The 23,520-nt window shown below is 56.6% G+C and overlaps 2 protein-coding genes across 3 annotated transcripts in view; both read right to left on the bottom strand.

Moving 5' to 3' along the window:
- Positions 1-407, bottom strand: part of CYTH1 (cytohesin 1) — a 77,588-nt gene extending 77,181 nt beyond the window's left edge. The window contains exon 1 of the mRNA XM_040640103.1: positions 290-407. Within this exon, the coding sequence (XP_040496037.1) occupies positions 290-311 (22 nt within the window). The 5' untranslated portion in view covers positions 312-407. The remainder of the gene's footprint in view (positions 1-289) is intronic.
- An 11,280-nt stretch (positions 408-11,687) lies between these two features.
- USP36 (ubiquitin specific peptidase 36) overlaps positions 11,688-23,520 on the bottom strand; it is a 37,633-nt gene continuing 25,800 nt past the window's right edge. For both annotated transcript variants that reach the window (XM_040640100.1, XM_040640101.1), the window contains exons 14-21: positions 21,470-22,153; positions 20,690-20,817; positions 18,523-19,098; positions 17,899-18,110; positions 15,761-15,862; positions 15,134-15,249; positions 14,595-14,746; positions 11,688-13,786 (exon numbers count right to left, since the gene is read on the bottom strand). In XM_040640100.1, coding sequence (XP_040496034.1) covers positions 14,615-14,746; positions 15,134-15,249; positions 15,761-15,862; positions 17,899-18,110; positions 18,523-19,098; positions 20,690-20,817; positions 21,470-22,153 — 1,950 coding nt within the window. In that variant the 3' untranslated portion in view covers positions 11,688-13,786; positions 14,595-14,614. The remainder of the gene's footprint in view (positions 13,787-14,594; positions 14,747-15,133; positions 15,250-15,760; positions 15,863-17,898; positions 18,111-18,522; positions 19,099-20,689; positions 20,818-21,469; positions 22,154-23,520) is intronic.

The following is a 23,520-nucleotide window of genomic DNA, read 5'->3' as shown; positions in this document are numbered from 1 at the left end:
GGGCCGCAGGGCGCTCGGGCGGCACCGCGCGACCCCCGGCCCCCGCCCCGTCCGGCCCCAGGTCCCCGGCCCCGGTCCCCGCTGCCCTCGGTTCCCGGCCCCGGTCCTCGCCGCCCCGGCCCCGGCCCCCGGCCCCCGGCCCCGGCCCCGGCCGGACGCCCTGGGCTCGCGTCCCGCACCGCCTGCCCCGCGAAGCGCCAGCCGCCCGAGCCGCCTCAGGCGCCCGGGAGGACACGGCAGGAAGCGCGGGTGGGGGCGCCCGCACCGCCGCGCCGCGGGCCGTACTGACCGTAGCTGTCGTCCTCCTCCATGGTGCCGGCGCCGGGCTGTGCGCCGGGTCCTCCGCTCGCTCCTCGCGTCCCGCCGCGCCTGGCCCCGCGCGCCTTGTCCCGGCTCGGAGCCCCGCCCCCGGCCGCGCCGCCGCCGCCGCCGCCGGCCCCCGCCACGCGGCGCCCTGCCCGCCGCCCGCGCGCGCCCCGGCACGCGGCCGCCGCCCGCACGCGCCTGCGCACGCGCGCCCGCCCAGGCTCCGCCCCCCGGGCCCGAGATCCCGCCCGCCGCCCACGCGCGCGCACCTCCCGGCACGCTGCCAAACCCGGGCCCGCGCCTGCGCACGCGCACACGCGCAGGACCCGCCCCCGGGGCCCGAGGACCCGCCCGCCGCCCACGCTCGCGCATCTCCGGGCACGCCGCCAATTCCAGCCCGCGCCTGCGCACGTGCTCCCGCCCCGGGCCCCGCCCCCCGGGCCCATGGCCCCGCCCCTCCGCCCCCGCGGGCCCCCACCGTTTCGGGTTTCGCAAGGGCGGCGCGGCGGCCCGGCCCACAGCCGGCGGGAAGCCGCCCACGGGCCCAAGGTCGTGTCCGGCCACTGAAGGGCAGGGTGGTCCTCGCTGACGTCAGCCTCAAAGGTCATGCCGGCCCCGGCTCGCCAGGGAGGGCCCTGTCCTTGGCCAGAGGCCGAAGAGCATTTGAATTCATTTTCTTCTGTGATCTAAACCTCAGCCGCATGAGTGTCCTGACTTCAGTGCTTTTATACATCCCTTAATGAGTCCCCTGAATTTTCCTGGATCAAGTTTCAAAGGGAGGCACCTCATCTCCCAGCACTTCAGGATTTTCGTGACCCTGATTCATCATCTCTGAATCCACACGTTTCTAGACTGTTCTCTGCAGGTTTTATTTGCCTGCACTAGGCTTACCAGTCCCCCTGTCACTGGTAAAGTGAGCTGCCCTGTGCCGAGCTAAGGCAGCAGCTCCGCACCTGAAGGTTGGAGACCTCTGCTATCCAGGTGCTGTCCTCCTTAACAGGTATCTGCTTGCATCAGCCAGTGAGGGGACACGAGAGTGAACTGGAAAGACCCTTGCAGGACAGCCTCTCCTGAGAGCTCTCAGACAAAGAAACTGAAGCCCAGGAGGTCCAGGGGCCAGGGCACATATAGAGCTGAGGCAGGACCAGGCAGTGCCCTCTCTCCCGGATATCTCCCAAACATTACCATGCTAAACCCCACCCACCGAACTGCGTGCCTACCTGACCTTTTAAAGTAATTGCTCAAAAGACAGGAAAAAAAAAAAAAAACCACCAAGGGATCAAATGAGACACTCAGAAATTTGAAGGCTGTTTTCTCGGTGACAAAAAGGAAAATCCCAGTGATGTAGGATGAGAGCCCAGAACCCACAAGCACCCCCTCCAATGACTCGTGACTCCCCACCCATACACAGAGCACGACCTCAGGAACTCCGTGGGGATCCACGTACTCTGCAGCTTGAGATCAGTCACAAAAGGGAGGTGAAGGTGAAGAACTCTTCCTGTGGGCCCTTCTGCCCCCATTCCAACCCTGTCTTGGCTGACTTCCCTGCTGGAGGCATTCCTTCCTGAGTGCCAGCTTGTCCACAATGATAGCTCACAACTTTTATGGACAGTTTCAGTGTCTGTTAGTCCCCGATGCACTGCCTTATACTCGCCCACTTTAAAACACTCACTGATAGGTACGAAAGCTGCATATGTATGTTGCTTTGGTGCAACACAATTTTCCTGGAAGGATACACAAAAAAGTTCAGGAGAACAAACTGGGAGAAAGGGAGATTGAGACCTACTTTTCATTCTGTATTTACTTTGTCATGGTCTTTCTGCGCTGTCTGGTTGTTTTAGAACAAGTGAATGTATTTTTGTTGTTGTTGATTTAGGAAAATAAAGAAAAATGCCACTTTGCTAGCTACTGCCAGACGCACAAGCTCTTTCTTGGTTTGGTGCTCACCATAAACATTACAGGAGCCTCAGCAGAAAGGGACTTCAGGATCACTCGGGTCACAGGATGGTCCAAGCCCCTCCTGGTGTGCTGGCCCCGGGGCTGCTGGAGGAGAGCTCAGCCCAGGCCTTGGCAAAGTCCCTGAAAGCTGACGGGACCTCTCTTGGAATATCTCTATCAAGGGAAGGTGTGACCCCTCTCGGCAGCCTGTTTCATTACTGGCCAACCCTAAAGTATGCCTCCCAGGACTTCTCAATTGTTCTAGGCAACAAAGAAAAGTAATTTCCTCTTAAGAAAAACGAATCAATGAGGAAACTCTGTGCTTTTATTCCAGATCTGCTTCTGATTAGCCTTGTGACCTGGGCAAAGAGCTCAACCCTCCGGACATTTTCCTGCCCACAAAACACAGCCTCTGCCTGTAAAATCCAGGCTTCTGCCCAGAATTGATCTCTGAAGTGCTAGATATGTCCCGGTCTTCGGCTCAACCTCTACACAGCTGATGGGAACTTCTGTTGGATGAAATGGATTTCAACATATCAGCCTGAGGAACCCTAATCTTTACATCCTGTTGGGGGTACAGCGTTGGCCCACTCTTCTAAGAAAATTGCTCATTCACAAACATGCCTCTTAATTTCACAAAGTGACCAACCCAGCCTTCGGTGGAGAACCTCAGTGTCCCCCTAAAACCTAAGAAGATCGTCTCTATTTCCTTAGGCACATCCCCCATGGGTTTCTTTCCAATAATTCCAGAAATTAGATGCTTCTTCTGTATGAATTGTTCACTCTCTCCTCAAAGGCCGATTCTGGTGGATTTGTGAGCTTAATCTTCCCTGATTTCGCCAGATGATCTAGTTTCACAGGGGACATTACAGCAGGGAGTCATATTTTGGCCCCAGCGCGTCCATGTCCTGTGTGTGTGTGTGTGTGTGTGTGTGTGTGTGTGTGTGTGTGTGTTCAGTGATCCGGCTGCATTTCACTTCTTTTGGCCTGGACTTCGATGCTCTCAGAGTCGACAGGCTTTGACCGGGCCATCTCCCTTCACCCTAGCGGAGCGCAGAGGCTCTCCCTGCCATCTGCCCCCTCCATTTTGTTCCCTACATCTCTCTAGGCCAGAGTCGCCAGGAGATTCAAGGCATTTTCCAGCTGGCTTTCTTCCCCTAACAGCATGATACAGGTGTCCCTCGCCACCTGAACTCTTGCTCGGTGACCAAAACTCAGGAAGGAAAGCCATTCAGATGACAGGTTAATTCTCACGCTCAACACCAAAACTGTTACCCGAACTCCCACACCTAGCACCTTAGGTAGTGAGGGGTTCTGCTGTGAATGCTAATCACTGCGATTAGCATAGCACTTGACTGCTAACACATTCCTTTACCTTCCTGGATTCCGTTACTGGTCCCCACTCCCAAGGCCCCCCAACGCCTGAGACACCAATCCTTGTTAGATGAAGACAGAATAAAATTTTTGAAAAATCAGCATCTATCACATGGAACAAGGATAGCGTTTGTTTTGACTGTGTGTGAACGCATGCAAGGACATAACAGGTACTTCTGACTTGGAGTCGCAGTCAAAGACGCTCCGTTAGATGACAGTCGTGACTCAGAGGGATCGCTTAGACGTCATCCCTGTACCACAGATTTGGGAACCGAGGCTCACAGAGGTTGCAGGGAAGGGTGGGAGCCACCCGGCCGGCTTTGCTGGCCACCTGTGTCCTCAGCCCCTGGAGAGGAGAGAGCTGGAGGCAGGGAGAGCCGGGAGCAATGGGCCCCCGTGGACAATCTGGGACTCCCTCCAGTCTGCCGATTCTAACCCAGACCTCCTCCCCACGTCGCTGTTTCTCCAGAAATCCTTGGATGCATGCCGTTTCCCCGTGGTCTGTCATCCTCAGCGGTTGGTCCACTAACAACGTTTTAGAGTTGGTGCTCCTCTCCCACTCCCTGCCTTACGTAATAATCTCAAAAATTAGAGTTCATTGGGGTGCCTGGGTGGCGCAGTCGTTAAGCGTCTGCCTTCGGCTCAGGGCGTGATCCCGGCGTTCCGGGATCGAGTCCCACATCGGGCTCCTCCGCTGGGAGCCTGCTTCTTCCTCTCCCACTCCCCCTGCTTGTGTTCCCGCTCTCGCTGGCTGTGTCTATCTCTGTCAAATAAATAAATAAAATCTTAAAAAAAAAAAATAGAATTCATGAAGGAGAGTTTTTAAGCAAAAAAACCCACAAAACTTTCTTTTCCTGTGCTTATACTGTGGTGTTTCAAACTTCTTCAGAAACAATCTGTGTTGAACAGGGGGCAGGTTACTCTGTTACAGTGGTGTTACTACAAAGGCTTTAAAGAGATTGAGGCTGATTTCCGTCTGTACCAACAGGAGATGATTCTCAGGCTGTATGAAGTGAACAAAACAAGGACAGAACCGTGGTGTAGATTTCCGTTTGTAGTAAAAATATATGTACATGTAATAATGGACATTGATACTTGCATGTTCCGCCGTCCAACAAATATTTGTTGCGGGGGCCTGTGTGGTGCCAAGCACCGTTCAAGGTTCTGGGAACACAGCAATGAAGAGGATCCTGGGAGAGCCCAGCCCTCAGGGCGTGTCCAGGCCCGCAGATGGTCACTAGCAGGGTGGCCATGCCTACTCTGGAGGAGAGCTGATTGCCAGAGAAACAGGACTGGGAGGGACCGCTCATTGCATACCCTTCCATACTGTTAGGGGTTGGATCAGGTCCCCCAAAACCCTAACCCCTAGCACCTTGTCAATTGTGATTTTATTTGGAAATCGGTTCTTTACAGTTGTAATCAAGTTAAAATGAAGACACGAGAGTGGCCCAAATCCAACGACTGGTAACTCTGTCAGAAAAGGAGACTTGGACACAGACACGCACAGAGGAGAAGGTCGTGGGAAGGTGGCGGAGAGATTGGAAGGATGCGGCCACAAGCCAAGGGCCACTGGGGGCCCCGGGAGCTGGAAGAGGCAAGGGAGGATTCTGCCCTCAAGTCTTCAGAGGGAACGCAGCTCAGCCAACACCTTCTGTGGGGCTCAGACTTTTGGCCTCCAGAGGGTGAGAGCATAAATTTCTGTTGTTTCAAGCCATTCAGTTTGTGGGGCTTTGTCATGGCTCTAGGAAATCCAGAGCTTTTAAATTATATACCATATACCAAATATATACTTAATTTATTTATTTATTTTTAAGATTTACTTATTTTAGAGAGAGCAGGGGAAAGGGCAGAGGGAGAAGGAGAGAAACTCCCTGCTGAGCACAGAGCCTGACGTGGGACTCGATCTCATGACTCTGAGATCATGATAAGCAGAAACTGAGTTGGACACGTAACCAACTGAGCCACCCAGGCACCCCTAAATTAATTTTTAAGATAAAAATTTTAGAGGACCTTTAGACATGATACCACACTAAGGGACCTTATGATTACCTTTCTTTCTTCCTCACTCTTGCGTGTTCTCTGGTTCCTTTCTCTATGAGAAACGAGTCTATTTCCTTACGGTTCTCGTCTCCTTTGGGATGAGGGACGGTGCAGGGCACTGAGGGGGAGGTACAAGCTGGAGGCTGTTCCGGAAAGGGGAGGGCAGTCGCCCCTCTCTATGTGAGCATGGACACAAAGGGAACACCTGACGCCCCCACGTGCTGAAGGGACAGGGAAAGAAAGGCGAAGGACAGAACGTGGAGAGACTCAGGACACACGACCTCCCCTCTGGCCACCCCCCGACAGGGTCATAAACTGCTCCCCAACGAGCCACTGCTCAGAGCTCTGCCAAGGCCAGAGGTGGGAGTGGAAGGGACATTGAGGGCTGAGAAATAGTTCGGGACACCTGCCCAACTCCTCCGTGAGTCCTCGGTCCTCCTGAGGCCAAGGCGGAAGGCAGGGCAGTGGATCTTGTAGAAAAGCCAACCCAGGGGCGCCTGGGCGGCTCTGTCGGTGAAGCGTCTGCCTTCAGCTCAGGTCATGATCTCAGGGTCCTGGGATCGAGTCCCACATCGGGCTCCCTGCTCAGCGGGGAGCCTGCTTCTCCCTCTGCCTGCCGCTCCCCGCTTGTGCTCTCACGATCTCTCTCTCACTCTCTCTCAAATGGATGAATAAAATCTTAAAAAAAAAAAAAAATCCAACCCAGGTGAGCGGGCAGAACAGTGTTGAGCCAGGCATCCGATCCGGTGGCCCCGACAGACACAAGGCAGAGGACCGAGCAGCTGGCGTCGCAGCCTTGCCCGGCCTCCCGCAGGAGGCAGCGTACCGGGGAGAAAGGGTGCCTCACCCACGGAGGAGACCGCAGACCAGATTGCTCACGCAGGCCGAGATTGGGGCATCGTCTTGCTTCCAAAGCCCCCAGATTTGATTTTGCTAAAGCTCGCAATTTCTTCCGTGTGACTGGCACTTCAAATCTGTTTGCGACGGGCCTTGATTGTATCCAGCTGCGCCGCCCAAGACACATCTGGCCGCGCGCTGTGCGATCCGGGCTCTTGCTTCAAACGGGGGCTGACGCCCCAGCTCCCGCCAGACTCAGCCCGAATGATTTCACCTGTGACACCGAGGGCGTCGGGCAGGGGCTTGGGCTTGGAGAAGGGCCACGTCACCAAGAAGCGGTACACACAGCACGTCAAGCCAGTGACGTCCGTGGAGGGTGGGCTGCCCGTTTTCCCAGCGGAGGCCAGACGTACAGTCACCCAGGACACCCCCTCAAGTGACTTTCCCGGGGCACTCAGCCGACAGGGATTTCCTGGGCCCTGCTGGAGACAGTGACCGCCGGTCCCCGCCAACCGGAAGCACCTCCCTGCAGCCACGTGAGACAGGACACCGAGGCAGACATGTGAAAGGGGAGGAAAAAGTGCGTTCAACACAGATCACTTCTCAGACCGTAAGAGCAAAAGAGCACATTTTAGGGGCGCCTGGGTGGCGCAGCGGTTAAGCGTCTGCCTTCGGCTCAGGGCGTGATCCCGGTGTTCTGGGATCGAGCCCTGCGTCAGGCTCCTCTGCTGGGAGCCTGCTTCTTCCTCTCCCACTCCCCCTGCTTGTGTTCCCTCTCTCGCTGGCTGTCTCTCCCTCTCTGCCAAATAAATAAATAAAATCTAAAAAAAAAAAAAAAAAGCACATTTTAACCATCCCAGCTGTTAGCGCGGGAAGATGAAGGTGGATGCGTTCATTTACCACCACGGCCAGGAAAGTCACTCGTTAAATAAAAGCACCTGAATTCCCTCTACACCGGCCCAGCGACGGTCAGGAGCCACCTACACACCTGGGACCCGCCTGAGGGACAGCCCTTCTGTGACACGAAACAGACGGGGAGAAACACCAGGGAGGACGAGCTGGGAGGCATGCGGCGTGATGGTGACAGCAGTCGCCAGGGCTTTGGCCACAGAGCGGTGACGTCACTGACCCAGACTCACGCTGCTCCCTAGCGGAGCGCCAGTCAGGACGCGGGCCCGGATCCGCAGGCGGGCCTCCCTTCCCCGGGAGCCACGAGTGAGTCTGACCCAGGCGGGCTCTTCCCTGAGTGTGTAAAGCAGCAGCAGCACGCAGCCGCCGATCCCCGAGGGAAGCCGGGACGACTGTGTTGAGAGCCAGCACGCCCGACCGGGGGCCCTCGCAGAGGTCCATCCCCGGGCTCCCGAGGCGTCGGGGGCCGTGTCGGCCGGCTGCCTGGAGGCCTTCAGGCGGGCACGGTCTACGGGACTACACGCAGGAGCCTGCTGGCCGACAGGCGTGGGAAACCTTTGTCGGGGGTGACTGCCTAGGGTTTCCGGTCCCGAAAGATTGTCCTGGGGCCAGGAGAGCAGAGCAGGAAGGAGGTGCACTGGAGGTCGAGCTGATTATGGGGGGGCCAGGACAAAACGGTGACAACTCAAATGGAGAGCCAGGCGGCGGTGGCGACGGGAAGTTGGGGAGAGACTTGCTGCTGGCCTGTGGGAGGGCGATGGGAGGGAGGTGTGCAGGGTGGTGGCTATGTTTCTGGCTTTGGCAATGGGGTAGGCGGTGGGCCCCCAGTCGTGGAGGGGCACCAGAGGAGAGGGACATGCTACGAGGGGGCAAATAAATGATGAGCCAAGAACTTGCCAGTAGGATATGCAGGAAAAGCCGTTCAGCGGGATTACGGTGACCAGGCAGTGAGATGTATTGATCGGAGTTGACCGGTATTGATGGAGTTGAGCACGGGAAAGGAGCAGAGAGCAAGCTCAGGCTTGGCTGAGGGAGACAGTGGCTGGGGAGGGGGGGGTTACAGACACAAGGAGCTTTTTTAGGACTGCAGACACATGAACATGTCATGAGAGAAGGAGGCAGACAAATCCCCAGAGGGGTAAAAGAGGCTGGCCTCAAGGGCACAGGTGGGGTACCATCCCTACCGAGCGGGGACATCTTTTGGTGTCTATAGTCTGTGGCAGTCCCCACAGAAGGTGGAGGGTAACTCTTCTGTCTATACCCCTGACTTCCTTCCTAAACTCCCACCCTGGGGCGTCTGGGTGGCTCAGTCAGCTGGGGATCTGCCTTCAGCTCGGTCATGTTCCCGGGGTCCTGGGATCGAGCCCCGTTTCGGGTTCCCTACTCCATGGGGAGACGGCTTCTCCCTCGCCCTCTGCCTGCCGCTCCCCCTGCTTGTGCTGTCAAATAAATAGGTGGAATTTAAAAAAAACAAACTCCCACCCCTGCTGACCACTCCATACAAGAACCATTAGGTCAGAACAAGCAACCCCCGGCCCCCCTCCCCCTGCCATGTGGGAGAGGCACACTCTCAGACCCCAGCCCACCTGCTGAATCAGACTGAGTGGGGGATGGGCCCAGCGACATGGGTGTTGGAACAAACCCCTGGAGATTCTGCCGCTCGCTCTCATTTGAGGCACGGGACCGGAATAGCGCTTCTCCACACGGGCTGCCCAGGAGAATCACACAGAAAGGTTTTAAATGCCGATGTCCAAGACTTTCCCCCAGATTCCAGTTTCATTCATATTAGTCTTAAATAACTCGCCCCGCTGATTCTGCCGCCCGAGTGTTGGAAGCATCAGGTTAGGGGGAGAAAGGAGCAGATGGAGATGGAGAGAAGGTGGTTCCTCGTGTTTTGTTTTATCCCCCCCGTGGGAGGGGATTCCTGTAGTGGGATTAGAAACCATTTGCCAAGAGTAAGTGGCACACAGGAAGGAGGAGGGCCAAAGTGTTTGGAACACCACTGAAGCGGCTGGGACAGAAACAGATCTCAGGGGCAAGCAGAGCTCACAGATGGGCAGCGAGCTGGTCCAGACACAGGTCAGGGAGGAGCAGGATGCAGCGCCCCGCAGGGAGACTGCAGCCGGGCCCCTCCAAGCCCTCAGGCGGCTGGAGGGAGGGGCCAGGGGAAAACCCCACTGCCCAGCATCTACCAAGTGCCACCCGAGAGCTCGTTCTAGCCATGTCCTGTCTACACCAAGGCTGTCCGCACTACCAAGACCCAGGGCAGGGATCGGTGCTCTGGCCTTTGGGCTGGAGGGCATGTTGGTTGCTACAATGACCCTAGCTGGCTCCCCGGGGGCCGGGGCGGGGGCAAACACCTGGACTTTTTTGAATCCCAAGGCTCCGAGCTCATAGCTCACCTACATCTCACACCTGTGATTCTCCCTCCGTTCCGTTCCAGTAACATGCGAATTCCTCAGGCCTGGCTGCCAGGCTGCAGACGATCTGTCCCCCACCTGCCTCTTTGGTACTGTTTGGCCCTGCCACTCACCTGCCCACCCAAGCCAGGGGCTGTCTTACCCCCACCTTGGACCTTCCACTTCTGTTGCCTCTCCTCTCAATTCTGTCTCCAAATACCCAGGTGACCCCACCCAACTGCTCTACCAAGTTCAGCTCCGGCCTGAGCAATGGTTGGCTGGTTTGTGGACTTGTCATCCTCACTGGTCTTCTCCCTCCCCCTCGACCTCCTGGGCCTTCACGCACTGCCATCAGCCTCCAGAGTCTAAAGCCCAAATCAGATCTTGTCAACCACTGCTGGAAATAACTTAAGAGCTCGTGGGAACTCAACATACAGAGGCCGGCAAATTGTGGTTCACGCTGAAATTATCAACCAAAACATACCCTGTGCTTTCACTTTTGTCAGCGGACCCTCAAGTGAGCCCAGCCCGGCTGGTGCCACTCAAGGCAGGGCTCGCCACACCCTCGTTGTGGTTCCCACCCAGAGCCGCCAGTCCCGCCAGTCCTGCCCCAGGGACCACAGGCTGCCTGAGAAATGCAGCCTTGTTCATCTTCACGTGCACCCAGCACCGGTATCGAATGGAAAAGTTTGGAAAAGAAACAACGAGAAGGCTGTGGTCCTGCCTGTATGACCACTGTGCCCGGGGCTGAGGGGGATCCCCAACCTACCACTGCCCAGCTGGATTCAGACACTATGGACACGAGCTTGGCTTGCCACCCCAAACTCTCACACCCCACCCGGCACCCCACTTGTCTGGGTCCAGGTGTGGCCTCACCTGTTCCTACTTTGTTGTCTGGACGAGCGCCCACAGTGACAGGGCAGAGTCCCCAGGTTTGAGGGGCACGACTGGATGGGAGCTGAGACACCGAAGAAAAAGGGAAGGAGCAGCAGGACTCGGAACGGGCCTGCCCAGCGGTATCCACGGGGTATTCGGAACAGAACCCCCCCCACTAGAAACCTGCCGCTGCCCAGGGCTGCTTTTGCTTCTGTCTCCCACTCACAGGTGCTGCTCTGGCCAAATGGAACCTCCCGGTCACGGGGATCCCTGTAGGACCTGCTGCTCCTGCCGGCCTCACCCAACTTCCAGAGCGTGTTATCAGTCAGACCCTGACCCTCCCGCTCAGCAGATGGCCTGGCCTGACAAGACTGGAACATTGCACAGGAACCCAAATTAAGTTCCTGTGTGGACCCCAAGTTCCAGGGCCCACAAACACCAGTCTTCCTCATCACGCCCTTCAGCGTGTGGCCAGAGACGCAGCCGGGCACGTCTGCTCGGGTCAGGAGGGGCTGAATGCAGGCGCTAAGCGCGTGGCCACACCTGCTCCTGGCTGTGCACCTGCCAAGCTCGGGGGGGTCTCAAACTGGAGGCCTGTGCTGCTTTTGCCAACTGTGAGGAAAACTCGTAGTTTAGTAAAACCTATCATTTCCCTCTCATATTTCCCTGCAGAAATCCAAACGCTATTCAGTTAAAAAAACTCAGAGAACAGCAAACCTCAGTGAAATACGGTTTCCAAGTCTCCTCAACACAGTACTCATTGCGAATCACCCACTAAGTGGCAGGCCACTTCAAAGGGTTCCTCTATCTTCTTAAATTCAAATGAATGTATTTATTAATACAAATCTCTCTACTCCTCTTGATCCTCAATGAAGACCTGCTCCAAACTTTCCCTCGTACTGATGGGTTACCCGGAAGTGCACCACAGGGCGCCCTTCATCTGAACTGGGCACTAGGATGTTAACTCTTAAAAATCAAAGAGAAAAAACACAAAGACACAGGCAGGGCTCACAAAAACTCGTTTTATTGCACCAGGATCTTGGCAACATCAGGGGCGCCTCGGCCCTTGGAGCAGGGGCGCAGCGCACGGGGACGTGGCGGACTGAGCCCACACGGGACCACCAGGAGCGGCGACCCCCCCCAACACAAAGTTAAATTATACCCACGTTCTAAGTCAACCAAGTGACCGCTATTATAAAAGCTTTAGTTATTTATATATATTTATATATTTACATGTCCCCTAGAGTTTGGACTGATTTTCTGGGCCCATCCTTTCCCTTCCCAGTTTGGCTGATGACCGGTGTGGGAGGGAAGGGCTCGCCCCTACGAACAGTGATAAATGCTGCAGACAGGCCAGTGCTCAGCACCGCCCAAGACACGACAGGCATGTTTTCCTCAGGAAAAGGTTTCATAATTACATAGCGGAGAAGGGAAGAGCCTGGTTTGAAGAGGAGGGAGCAAGAAAAGAGATAAACTCTGTGCTGCAGACAATGACTTCCCTTTTCAACTACAGAACATTACAGAAAAATAGGGCCGTACAGGAATGAAGGTCAACACCGAAAGAGGAAAAAAAACGCCCTGCCCGTAAAGGCACCTGCCTTCCCTCCCGAAGCGCAGATGACGAAGCCACAGGGCACTAGGGGTAGGGCGGGGGTGGGGGACGACCCTCATCTTTGAACAAGGTGTGGTTAACACTGAGAAATCTGTCCTCTGAGAAAAGACCAAAGGCTCCCAGACCGGCGTATGCAGCCAGTGCCCTCCTCACTTCCTGCTGGGAGCAGAGGCAGCCCCAGTTCGTGCTACGGGCATCATTATTCTCCCCACCTTTTTCAAAGAGAAATGTAAGAACAGGAAGAAAAATCAGAAAGAACTACCTACCTGAGAAAATTAACCTATCTCCCCACCCCCGCCCTGTGAAAAATCTAACACTTTTTTCTGATCTCCCCCCAGCCCCAGAGCAAGTGGCAAGGCTCGGGTGGCACAAGGGTGCCAGACCAGGCCATCAGGAGGCCTCAGACCATGAAGAACCCCTGTGGAGGACAGACGTCCCTGTCAGACGTCAGTCCGTCTCCCCGTGTGGCGCTCTAGAGAAGAGGAAGCGGAGACGTACATCCGTGGAGTCATTTTCGTATTGACCTCTACGCCCTCTACTACTGGGTCACGTGTCTGTTCTCTGGAAAATGTCACCTTAACTGAGGGTTTCCCATATTTATTAAATTACGAGTTCGCAGGCACAGCTTGAGCAAGATAAAAAAGTGATCTTCTTGAGTCATACAATCATCTAAATTCAAAAGCACTCACAAAGTTGAGCAAATAAAGCCAGCATTGCATATTAAGGAAAAGAAATATATTGCTAACGGAAGCCACAGACCTGGGCAAAACGAACGTCTCTAGTACGTAGGAAAATAAAAGCATTCTACCCCAAGACCACCAGCTCGACAAAGCGCCGCGGGCGCAGCAGCGGCGGGGGAAGGCGTGGCACAGCCGCCTCAGCAGCGGCAGCAGCTGCAGAGGCAGACGCGTCCGACGTCGGGTCAAGCCCCCACCCCACAAGAGCCTTTTGCTCTCCAGAGATGCCCTAGAGTCTCTTGCAAGCGAGGGACGCACTGGCAGCGCTGCCCCCCGCTTCCGGAAAAGGGAGACGTGCGGCGTGGGGCGGCCTGGGGCCTTTCCGAGGGGGACACGTAAGGCATACAGAGCCCCTGCCCCGCGGAAACAAGGGGGGCAGGACCGGACGGCAGCGCCGGCCGCCAGCAGCAGGGGACGGACGGCTCCCGAGGGGCCCGGCGCACCCCGTCCCCCTGCGGGCACTCACGCACTCGAGGACGCGCCAGAGGGGTGCCGCCGCCATCTTCCCGCGCTCGCCCACAGACCACACGCACCGCTGTCCAGGTTCCCGGCCAGTGTGCTGCCACCCGTCGTACACGTCACCGTGGGGTCTGTCGCGGTGCGCGCTGCGACGCCAGAGGTCCGCTCCGACGAAGGCCAGGGGCGTGGGCGGTCCTCCCACACCGTGAGCCTGGCGGCGACGGGCAGCAGGGTCCTCGACAAGGCCGCTCTTCGGTTCAGACGGACAGGGCCCAGGAAGGACACCTCGTCTCCAGAGGCTGCGGGGCACAGAACATTGCTCCCGATGAGCCGGCAGTCCCTGGTGTCCCACCCACACCCCTGCGGCGCGTGTCCGCACGGACAACACGCAACATTAGACGGCGCTCTGAAACACCCTGCCCTACACATTCCACAGCACACATGCACGCACCACGCTAACACACACCACCACGCGTACGCCGCACACTGACGTACACCTCACCTCACACCACGCTAAGGAGCACCTCACCGCACGCACACAGACACACCACACACTAACGATACCTCACCACGCACACACCACACACTAACGATACCTCACCACGCGTACGCCGCACACTGACGTACACCTCACCTCACCACACACACTGACGTACACCTCACCACACACCACAACTAATGCACACCTCACCACACACCACACGAAGGAACACCTCACCACACGCACAGACACACCACACACTAACGATACCTCACCACGCGTACGCCGCACACTGACGTACACCTCACCTCACCACACACACTGACGTACGCCTCACCACACACCACAACTAATGCACACCTCACCACACACCACACGAAGGAACACCTCACCACACGCACACAGACACACCACACACTAACGATACTTCACCACACGTACGCCACACACTGACGTACACCTCACCACACACACTGACGTACACCTCACCACACACACTAACGTACACCTCACCACACACCCCACACTAAGGCACACCTCACCACACACACATGCACTAGCCACACCCCCCACATGAATATACGCGCTGCACACGAACACACCCCTTACACCTCCCCCACACTAACCCATCTCGACAGCAGCGAAGTCAGCGGCGGTAGCTGAGGCTGGTAGCCTTAGCTGGATGAGTCACAGACCAAAAGTTCCGTCTACTCTGAAGTTTCTGGAAGGCGTTGTAAGTTCTTTTCTTCTCTCTTTTGAACTTTCTCACTTTCTTTTCCTAAACGAAGAAACCCCAGGCATCACAATTCCCAAAAAGGGCTCTGTGGCTCCTTGTGAAGGCTTGTTGGGTAGGAGACATGATTCTCGACTTGCTCCAGAACCAACCAGCTTACTCTGTGTGTGGCCTGAGGGAGGTGTCCCAACTGTTCCCACCCTGCTGACGAAGGAACAAAGCAACAGGGACAAACGCCTCGTCCATGGCCACACAATGTCCACAGTGGCCAGGCCGGTATCCGAGCCCAGTAGCCTGCCTTCCTTTGTCCTTGACCACTTGACGATGTCGCTGCCACTTCGAAGTGCCCCAAAGGGTCGAAGCCTCCCTGCCCAGCCCTCAGCAGGGCCGCCGTGAGTGCCCCGTCACGCCAGCTGCAAGCGTACCCCGTACCTTCCCTCGATCGAACTCTTCGTCCCAGTCGTCGATCACCGTGGCCGTGCGGGCCCATCTGCTGTCCTGAACGGCATCCTGACTGACAGCCGACACCTCGCCGCCCCACGTCAACACTACAAAGCAGACACCAAGCGTCGGCACCTCTGTGCACTCGCTTCCAGAATGGTGTTTACGACCCAGACTGGCCTACTCCTGACACGGCATGTTCAAGTGCCACCTTCCGGTGAAATGGACCACGCAGAGAAGAGGGAGGGAGGGCAGGGTGGTCTGTCCCTTAAGCACAAACGCTGCTAGCTCTATACCACCAGCCCCCCAGTTTAGCTCCTTTCGAACCCTTACCGTCGTCTGAAAAAGGTCTCCTGTTCTCTCTCTGAGCCTAAGCACGTACGGCACCGGTGCTGGATGATTCCCGTCCACCCCCGCCACAGCAAACCCACCCGCAGGGACTGGTTCTGGACTCTGCGTAACGGCGGCAGGTCCGGGAGGATCGCAGCTGACGTTGCTCTGCCGGTCCGTAAAGCCCAGTGACTCCCCCGCCCCGGGATCCCGACAGAGCGGGTCCATTTCCGACTTCCGCGCTGCCCCATGAACCGCAGGACAGAAGTCCACTCTTGAAGCCAGTACCTTTCCTCCCGTAAGCTTTATCCGACGAGTACTTGAGCAGTTCCTGGAGCACGTCGGACTCCCTCTCTCTGTTCCAGGACACAAGAGGAGCCGGCGCCTGCCCTGCGATCAGAGAAATACTTACATACGCTCGCCTCTGACGAGGTACTTGGTTACTTCTCGAGAGGGGCTACCATCCAAATCAACCTTGGAAAAGACTAACCCCCCCGCCCCCCAACAAGACTGAAAGCCTGCAACCAGCAGTGTGAGCCTCGGGCTGATGCAGTAAGGGCGAGAATGAGCTCCAGGGGGAGCCCACCCCTCCCACGGGGACGCGGCCAGAAACGAGATGCTGCAGGAACTGGAGGGCATGACAAAGTGCTACCGTCACCACAGCTTCCAGGGAGGCTGTCTCACAGCTGCGTCCTGGAAGAGCCTGGCCACCAAGGATAGCTGGAGGGTGACAGCACAGACCACCCTCCTCAGACTTCTAGAAATGACATCTGCTTGGTCCCGACCCCTGCGTGGTCCCCTCTAACCATCTACAACTGCTAGAACGGACTCCTCTCCCTCAGCATGAGCCTGACCTTGCTCTCCTGGCCTCTAATTTATCAATGACCCCATGACCTTCGAACCCAGGGTCTCCAGGGCGATGCCCCACGGCCAGTCCCTGCTGCCCTCTCCAGCCTCTTGCCCTGCACTCCACAGCACAGCCCGGCCCAGTGGTCATGCAGAGCCACCCACAACGCTCTCTCCATCTCCTGGCTGTGACTGCCCTTCCCCATGGAGCCAACTCTTCCAATATTTAGGACGGAGAGCAAAGAGGAGGGGTTGGGCCCCCACAGCCCTAGCACCTGCACTGGGCAGTGGGCCCTGAGGCCCGGGCGGCATCTCCACATGGTCAGGTGCTAGCAAAGCAAGTCCCATAGTCTGATGACCGCCACCAGCCTGCTCTGTTGCCACCTTCGAGCAGCCTTCCTTCCAACATATTGGCCACACTCCTCATTGCCCAGCAGTACCATTTTGTCATGGGATTTTTTTTTTTTTAAGATTTATTTATTAGAGAGAGAAAGAGAGACAGCAGAAGCAGAGGGGGAGAGGGAGCGTCCGAAGCAGACTCCATGCCAAGCCTGGAGCTCAACGTGGGGCTCAATCCTAGGACCCCGAGATCATGGCCCATGCCCCAAACCAAGAGTTGGATGCTTAACCAACTGTGCCACCCAAGCACCCCTTGTCATGGGATTAATGTTCAGTCACAGACTCATTTAACAGGAGTCTGACAGACATAAACCATCCCCAGCAGCCTGTTCACCCCCAAAAGCACTAATGTAACTGGACCCCCAGGCTGCAGAGCAGACCTCCCAGAATCTGTTGCCACATGGGGCCCCATCCCAAGCAGGGGTGATCTTCTCTACCCTTTGCTTAATGGACACACTATCAGGAGAGCCCAGATGAGCCTGGCCAGCCCTCAAGGAAACAAATCCAGGAGAAGTCACTTTAGCCATGGGCACCTAAGGCCCGGGGAATAGCTGAAGCACTGGGAACCCCAACAGCAGAAGACCACGTTGTCTTCAGAAGGGCCCGACTTTGGGCACCTGGGTGGCTCAGCCGGTTACACATCTGCCTTTGGGTCAGGTCGTGATCCCAGCATCCTGGGATGAAGCCCCACACTGGGTTCCCTGCTCTGCGGGGAGCCTGCTTCTCCCTCACTCCCTCTGCTGTGCTCTCTCTCAAATACATAAAATCTTGGGGGGGGGGGAGGCCTAACTATAAAAACAGTTCACTTCTGAACCCGACCTTTCAAGTTCAAGAGTCACAAAAAAACTCCAGGCAGGACGGCCCAGGACTCCCCCAAACAAGAAAGTTTAGGCAAGAGGAGCCTTGAATCAGAAGAAACACTATATTCCGAGAATATCTTTGCCCTCGGAGTAGTTTCAGCCGACTGCTTTGCCAGATGACGAAGCTGTGACCCACAGGGCAGAGGTAAGAGGTCTTCATCCCAGGCCTCCCCCTGCACTACACCTACCGCTAGACGCACGGCCGGGCGGGGCACAGGTATCCACCCCCCCGGGGGGCCCGCCCTCCAGCACATACACCTACGGGGTCCCTGGGCCAAGCCCCCTGCTCCCCTGGCTCCCCCGTTCCTCGAAACCGCATACCTGCTCCATCCCCGGGGCGCCTGCCATTCACAGCCGGGGAGGGCGGGCTCCCAGGGAGAGTAGAGCCCCGCTGCCTCTCGCCCCTGCAGCCTTCAGGGTGCTTGTTCTCTTCTACTTCCTGCTGTGACTCCTGCTGTCTTTTTTTCTTTTTCTTTTTCCTTGGAGATGCTACAGTGGCCTCTAGCTCGACGATGTCCAAGGGAGAGCAGCTCCTGGGAAGTCAGAGTCAACAGTCAGCGCCAGGCAAACTGAGAGAGAGAGTGGGGGCTTGGGTCGCTGCCCCAGAACTCCCAACTGGCACGTGCCTCAGCCCTGCAGAAGAGCCACCCTGAGAACACCCCACAGACGCGAGCAGGACAAAGCAGGCCAGCTGTCCAGGGCCACGGCCGAGCCTGAGAGACGTCAGAGAGAAGAGCCCACAACCGCATCTAACCCGGGCCGGTCCTCCAGGCCAGATGATGCGGCCGCAGCGACCTGGGGGCACGCACCACCCGCACACTCAGTGCCGTCCACTCACATGTTCGTCAAGACACCTAGGGACATGGTCCCGTCCTGGAAGCCTGGCCAGCACACTGGGTTTCCAGACCACCCACTTGGGATGGACTGCCTGGCTCCCGCTCTCACCTGTGCCACGGTGGGTCCCGCCGGAGGCAGTCTTCTGCACCAAGGCCCTCCGCTCCCTTCCGCCTCCTCTTCCTGATGCTCACGGGGTGGCCCTCGGTCACGCTCCCCACTGGCCGGCCGTTCTCTTGCTGCCGTCCGCCCTCGTCCTCCAGTCTGTTGGCGGGCACCTCCATCCGGGCCTCCTTCCCGTGCTCGAGGGTCCAGTGCTGCCTCTGCCTCTGCCCCTCCTGCAGGGGGGAGGCGTCCACGGCCTCCGTGCGCTTCCTCTTCTTCCTCCTCCTCTTCCCTGGAGAGGCTGCCGCTGCCGTGCCCGTCTCTGAGCCCTGCCCCTGGCTCTCTCCCCTGCGGTTCCTTTTCCTCTTCTTACAGAGGCTCTGGGGGGACGTGCTGGCCCCTGGCAGCTGGTGTGGAGGGGCCCGGAAGCCCCCATTGACCTGAGGCAGGGGAGCAGAGGCGGAGGAGCAGCTCTGTGGGTCTGGCGTCCCAAGCGGTCGGGGGCTACTGGACAGTGACGTGGAGCGGGGACCGACGGAGAGCTTCGGGTGGCTGGATGGTCTGGGGGCAGGTGACAGCGCCCTGTGGGGACATGCTGCTCTGACGCACAGGCAGGCCCCTCCTGCCCGCCTGCGGCCCCTACCCATCCAGCTGAGCATTTCCCATGGTCCTCCCCCTGTGTGAGTCTCAAATACGCATAAATTACACTAACTTAGAAAAGAGAAAAACGATAAAATTCAAATTTACCAAAAATCGAAGTTAACAAAAATCAGAACCTTTTAGTTTCCTGTCACCAAGCAGTTCAAAGTACTTTTTCAAACTTGTGTTACTGATTTTCTTTTTTAAGAGATTTATTTATTTTAGAGCGAGTAAGAGAGCGTGCACACGAGCGGGGGGAGGGGCATAGGGAGAGAGAGAGAGAAAATGTCAAGCAGAGCGCAGAGCCCGATGTGGGACCCTATCTCACAACCCTGAGATCACGTCCTGAGCTGAAACCAAGAGTCGGCCGCCCAACCGTGCCACCCGGGCACCCCTAACTAATGGTATTAATTTTCAATACAAGTGTGTTAGGAGAAACTTCTCTCAACTTGCCCACAAGCCTCAAGGTGCTCACGCCCGTGATGCCAGCCTCGTAAGAAAGGCCAGTGCAGGCCTGTACTTCGTGCACTAGGATTCCCCTCTGATTCGGGGGCTCTGAGAAATCAGGGGAACAGACTCTACAGCCGATCATACAGCAAGACGAGGAAGGGGCAGGACTGGGAGCCCCATTAGGTTAGGCTCTCTGACCCACCTCTCGCCAGCGATGTGACCTCGCAAGAGTTCACTTTCTGCTCTAGGCCTCACTCTTCCCATTCGTGACTGAGTGACAATAATGCCAACCTCAAAGGGTTATGGAATCAAACAGGACTGTCATTACCTAAACCAGAACAGACTCCTATATAAACTGCACTACTAGTCTGTTTACGGTTTTCTGGGAAGTTTAAAAAAAAAAACTGGAAAAAAAAAGGAAAAAAGCTTCCTTCCTCACTCCTCCCGGCTGCCAGAGGCTCCATCAGCCACTGGGCAAGCAGGGGTCAGTAACTCAGCTGTCTGCCACTCAACACCCCAAGGGCTATGAGCACCCCCGTGTGTCACGGGACAGGTGGTGCGTCTGTCGGGGAGCCTGAATGGAGCTCCCACAGAACCACATCTTCCCGCTCTATGCAAGGCTAAGGAATCAGAGAAGAGCCCGGGGAGCGCTGGTGGGAGATACAGAATGATACTGGCAGCAAGAAGACGCCCCTCAGCGGGGTCACGGGACTCTGGGTTCATGAGGGTCCTTCTGGGACTCCTGCCTTGCTCTTCTACTCTGGAGTCCTGTCACGAGGCTGGGGAGGAACCCCAGGGCACATCCCCAGCTCCACATGGACATGGCAGGTAGACGGAAAACGAAGACAAAAGTGAAAAGATCAGGACTGCAGAGACCAGGCTGCCTCTGACCAGCCGGAGCTCCTCTGCCAGATGGAGGGAGTGAACACAGGAAGACGTCGGTGCAGGGTCCGCCCTGTACCTGTCCGGCTGCACACCACTGTCCATCCCGCAAGGCTGGAGACCACGCGCGTCTTCACCAGCCAAGCACACGCTAAGCACAGGGGAGGAGCGGCCGGCCCGGGGGGCCTGCGCCACGGCTCACCTGATCGCACAGACAGGCCAGGAGGCGGCGACGACGGGGTGAGTGGTTTTCCTGGGGTAGGTGAGGTCGGACAGTGGTGAGAGGGGTGGACGGAGGTCACTGCCGACTGCCCTCCGCAGGGTGCTGGCCTGCAGTTATTGACATAAATAAAAACTTGGTGGTCTAAAAGAGGTTGCCGTGAGTGAAGAGAGAAAATAAAAATAAAAAAAATAAAAAATAAAAAATAAAAATGAAAGAGCCCAGAAAGGAGGATGAGGGGACAGAAGGAGGAAAAAATGGGGGGAGGTGGGGGAGGGAATGGTAGAAGAAGAATCAGAAGTGTTTTTGGTTAGAAACAAAAAGGAAAAAAGGAAGGAAATTTAAACAAAAATCTCAGCACAGTTACATCATCGAGCTTCCCGCTACACACAGAGGTGCCAGCCAGCCCGTGTCCTGTACGCCCCCTGCGCCTGGGTTCCCTGACAAGCCCACCGCACCTGCCCCGTCTTCCCCTTGAGACTTCTTTAGAAGATTCTGTCTACGGACAAATATGGGGACCCGCCACCTCTCCCCGACCCCCAGCAGCCATACGGAGTGCGTATCATGGCAGGGTCCCCCAACCCCTGCCTCCGCCCCAGGACAGCCCTGTGTAATCCACAAATGCCTACAGCAACCTCGTTCCTCTGCTCGGGGGAGGCCAAAGGCCCCAGCACCATTCCCCCACTCTCCCCGGACCAAAACCAAACCTGCTCTTTGAGCCCTACAGACATACTCCCGGCGGGCAGACTCCCACACACCCACCTTCTTGGCAGAAAGGGCCAGTTTTTTGGCTGGTGGAGGAGACATGATGTTTGCGGGTTCGGTGGCGGTGCTGCTCAGGCCAGGGGACTTGGGCTTCATCGCCCCGTCGTCCTCTCCATCTGGCGGCACTCTGGGGTGGCCAGCAGCGGAAGAGTGTGTTCCCTGAGAATCACCCAAGCGGGCAGCTCCGCTCTTGGGCGTCTGGGGGGCCTTGGCGGGGTCACTGCTGGCAGAGTGCTCTGGGCTGGAGCTGCTGGAATCCCTCCTATCGAGCTCGGGGCTCTCGCCACCCGCCTTGGGCCCGTGCCCATTGGCAGTCACTCCAGCCGGGAGCCTGGGTGAGGTAGAGAGGGCGGCACCCCTGCCGTCCCAGGAGCCCTGCCTGTGGCTCTCGCTCCTGCTGCCGCTCCCGTTGCTGGTACCGTGGAAGCCCTGAGCAGTTTGGCGTGACGGGGAGAGGTGCTGCAGGGGAGCCGATTTCTTGACTTTCTTTCCAGGCTCATCCAGAATGGTTGGTGTGTTGGGGGGTGTTTTGGAGAGTCGGGGGGAAGGGGTCCCCACAGGTAGCTTTGGAGGAACGTATCCATTCTGAGACTTCAGAGCCGACGCGGAGCTGTTCCTGGAAATGGGCACGCCGAGCTCCTCAGTGGCCGGCAGCTTCTTCATCGTCCCAGAGTCTAGTCGCTGGAGGAAAGCAGAGCAGAGGACACGATCGCACCCTGGAGGGAGCACAAGCTGGCGCTTCCCCCACGAGGTCGGAGCACCTTCGGCAGCTGGCAGGGTCTCTGCCAAGCAACTCAAGACAGATTATCTACACGGACACATGGTAAAGACCTGCTGCTGCTCTGAATGTTCTCAGTACTTTGTGAGTTGTGCACGTGCGAGTGTGTATCTTTACGGTCACCTTTACTGAAAGCAGGATGTTCTTCATCAGGAGTGAAGAAATACAAAACAGTATAAAGGAAGAAAAAAAATAAGTACCAGAGCACCGCCCACTGCCCAAATGTAAGCATGGACGGACATGCTGGCACCTTCCGTTTGGCCCCAACCTCCTGAATGGCTCCGGCCCACACAGGTGCGCCCCGTTCCACGTACGTGCTACGTGAAGCATCTTCCTACGTGCTCCCGGTAAAGGTCTTTAACGTCTGACCAGCACTCACCTCGCCGCCTAAGTTTCTCCAATTGGACTATCTCCAGCTGCCGTGGAAACGAACAACACCGCACCGAGGACCCCATCCTTCTCCACACACTCATCACCACTGGGTCTGAGTCGTTTGCTGCTTGAACGCTCCACACGGCCCGGCTCTGGGTGGCTCCCCATTCCCGCCTCCCGACTAGTGCAGGGGCTTCTAGAGTCAGAGCTCAACAGCCATGTGGTCGCTGAACATTTGGATAAGCGAACGACCAAGACTAAACCTTTTCCCCTACTTAGGAAATTCCATGCTCGTTTTCCGGGAACGGTTACCAGGCTATGGACGACTCCGTGGACGCTGCCGCACCCTGCCCGGTGCACCTGTTGTACTCTCACTGGCAACAAGCAGCTCTTTTTCAAAATCTTTGCTAATTCGACACCATTGCTGGCTCGTACTACACTAACCCTCGTACCCTGTGATCTGAGTCCATCTGAATGAGTCCTTCATGTGTCAGAAACATTAACCTTTTGTTGTACTTGTTGCAAATATTTTTAGAAGTTTTTTTTATTTCTAATATTTCATGTACAAAAATTCAACTTTTAGTTCATCCAATTGGTTACTTGTTTTTCTACACTTTCTGTCTTACAAAGTCTTGTCTCTTCTGAAAGTTTACTGAGAATTCACTCCTACTTTCCTCCGAGTTTCTTCTTTGTTCCCCTACGTTTAAATATAATTTCTCCTTTACTTACGTTCTTTCTAAAGACAACACGTCTTCCCACTGTACTGAAAGACCTTCTCGTTGGTTGAACACCTGACTGTATGGAACTCACACAATGTCATTTAGAGTAAAAGGGCTTTTGTGCGACCACAGTGGGTGTGGAATGTTATCTTCGTGACATGAATGTGCGTGGCCAGTGG

This window comes from Ursus maritimus, unplaced genomic scaffold, assembly GCF_017311325.1.
Source record: "Ursus maritimus isolate PB19 unplaced genomic scaffold, ASM1731132v1 scaffold_24, whole genome shotgun sequence".
Taxonomy (NCBI): Eukaryota; Metazoa; Chordata; class Mammalia; order Carnivora; family Ursidae; genus Ursus; species Ursus maritimus.
Note: the sequence above shows the minus strand (reverse complement) of the source record. Positions and strands in the feature narration are given on the sequence as shown.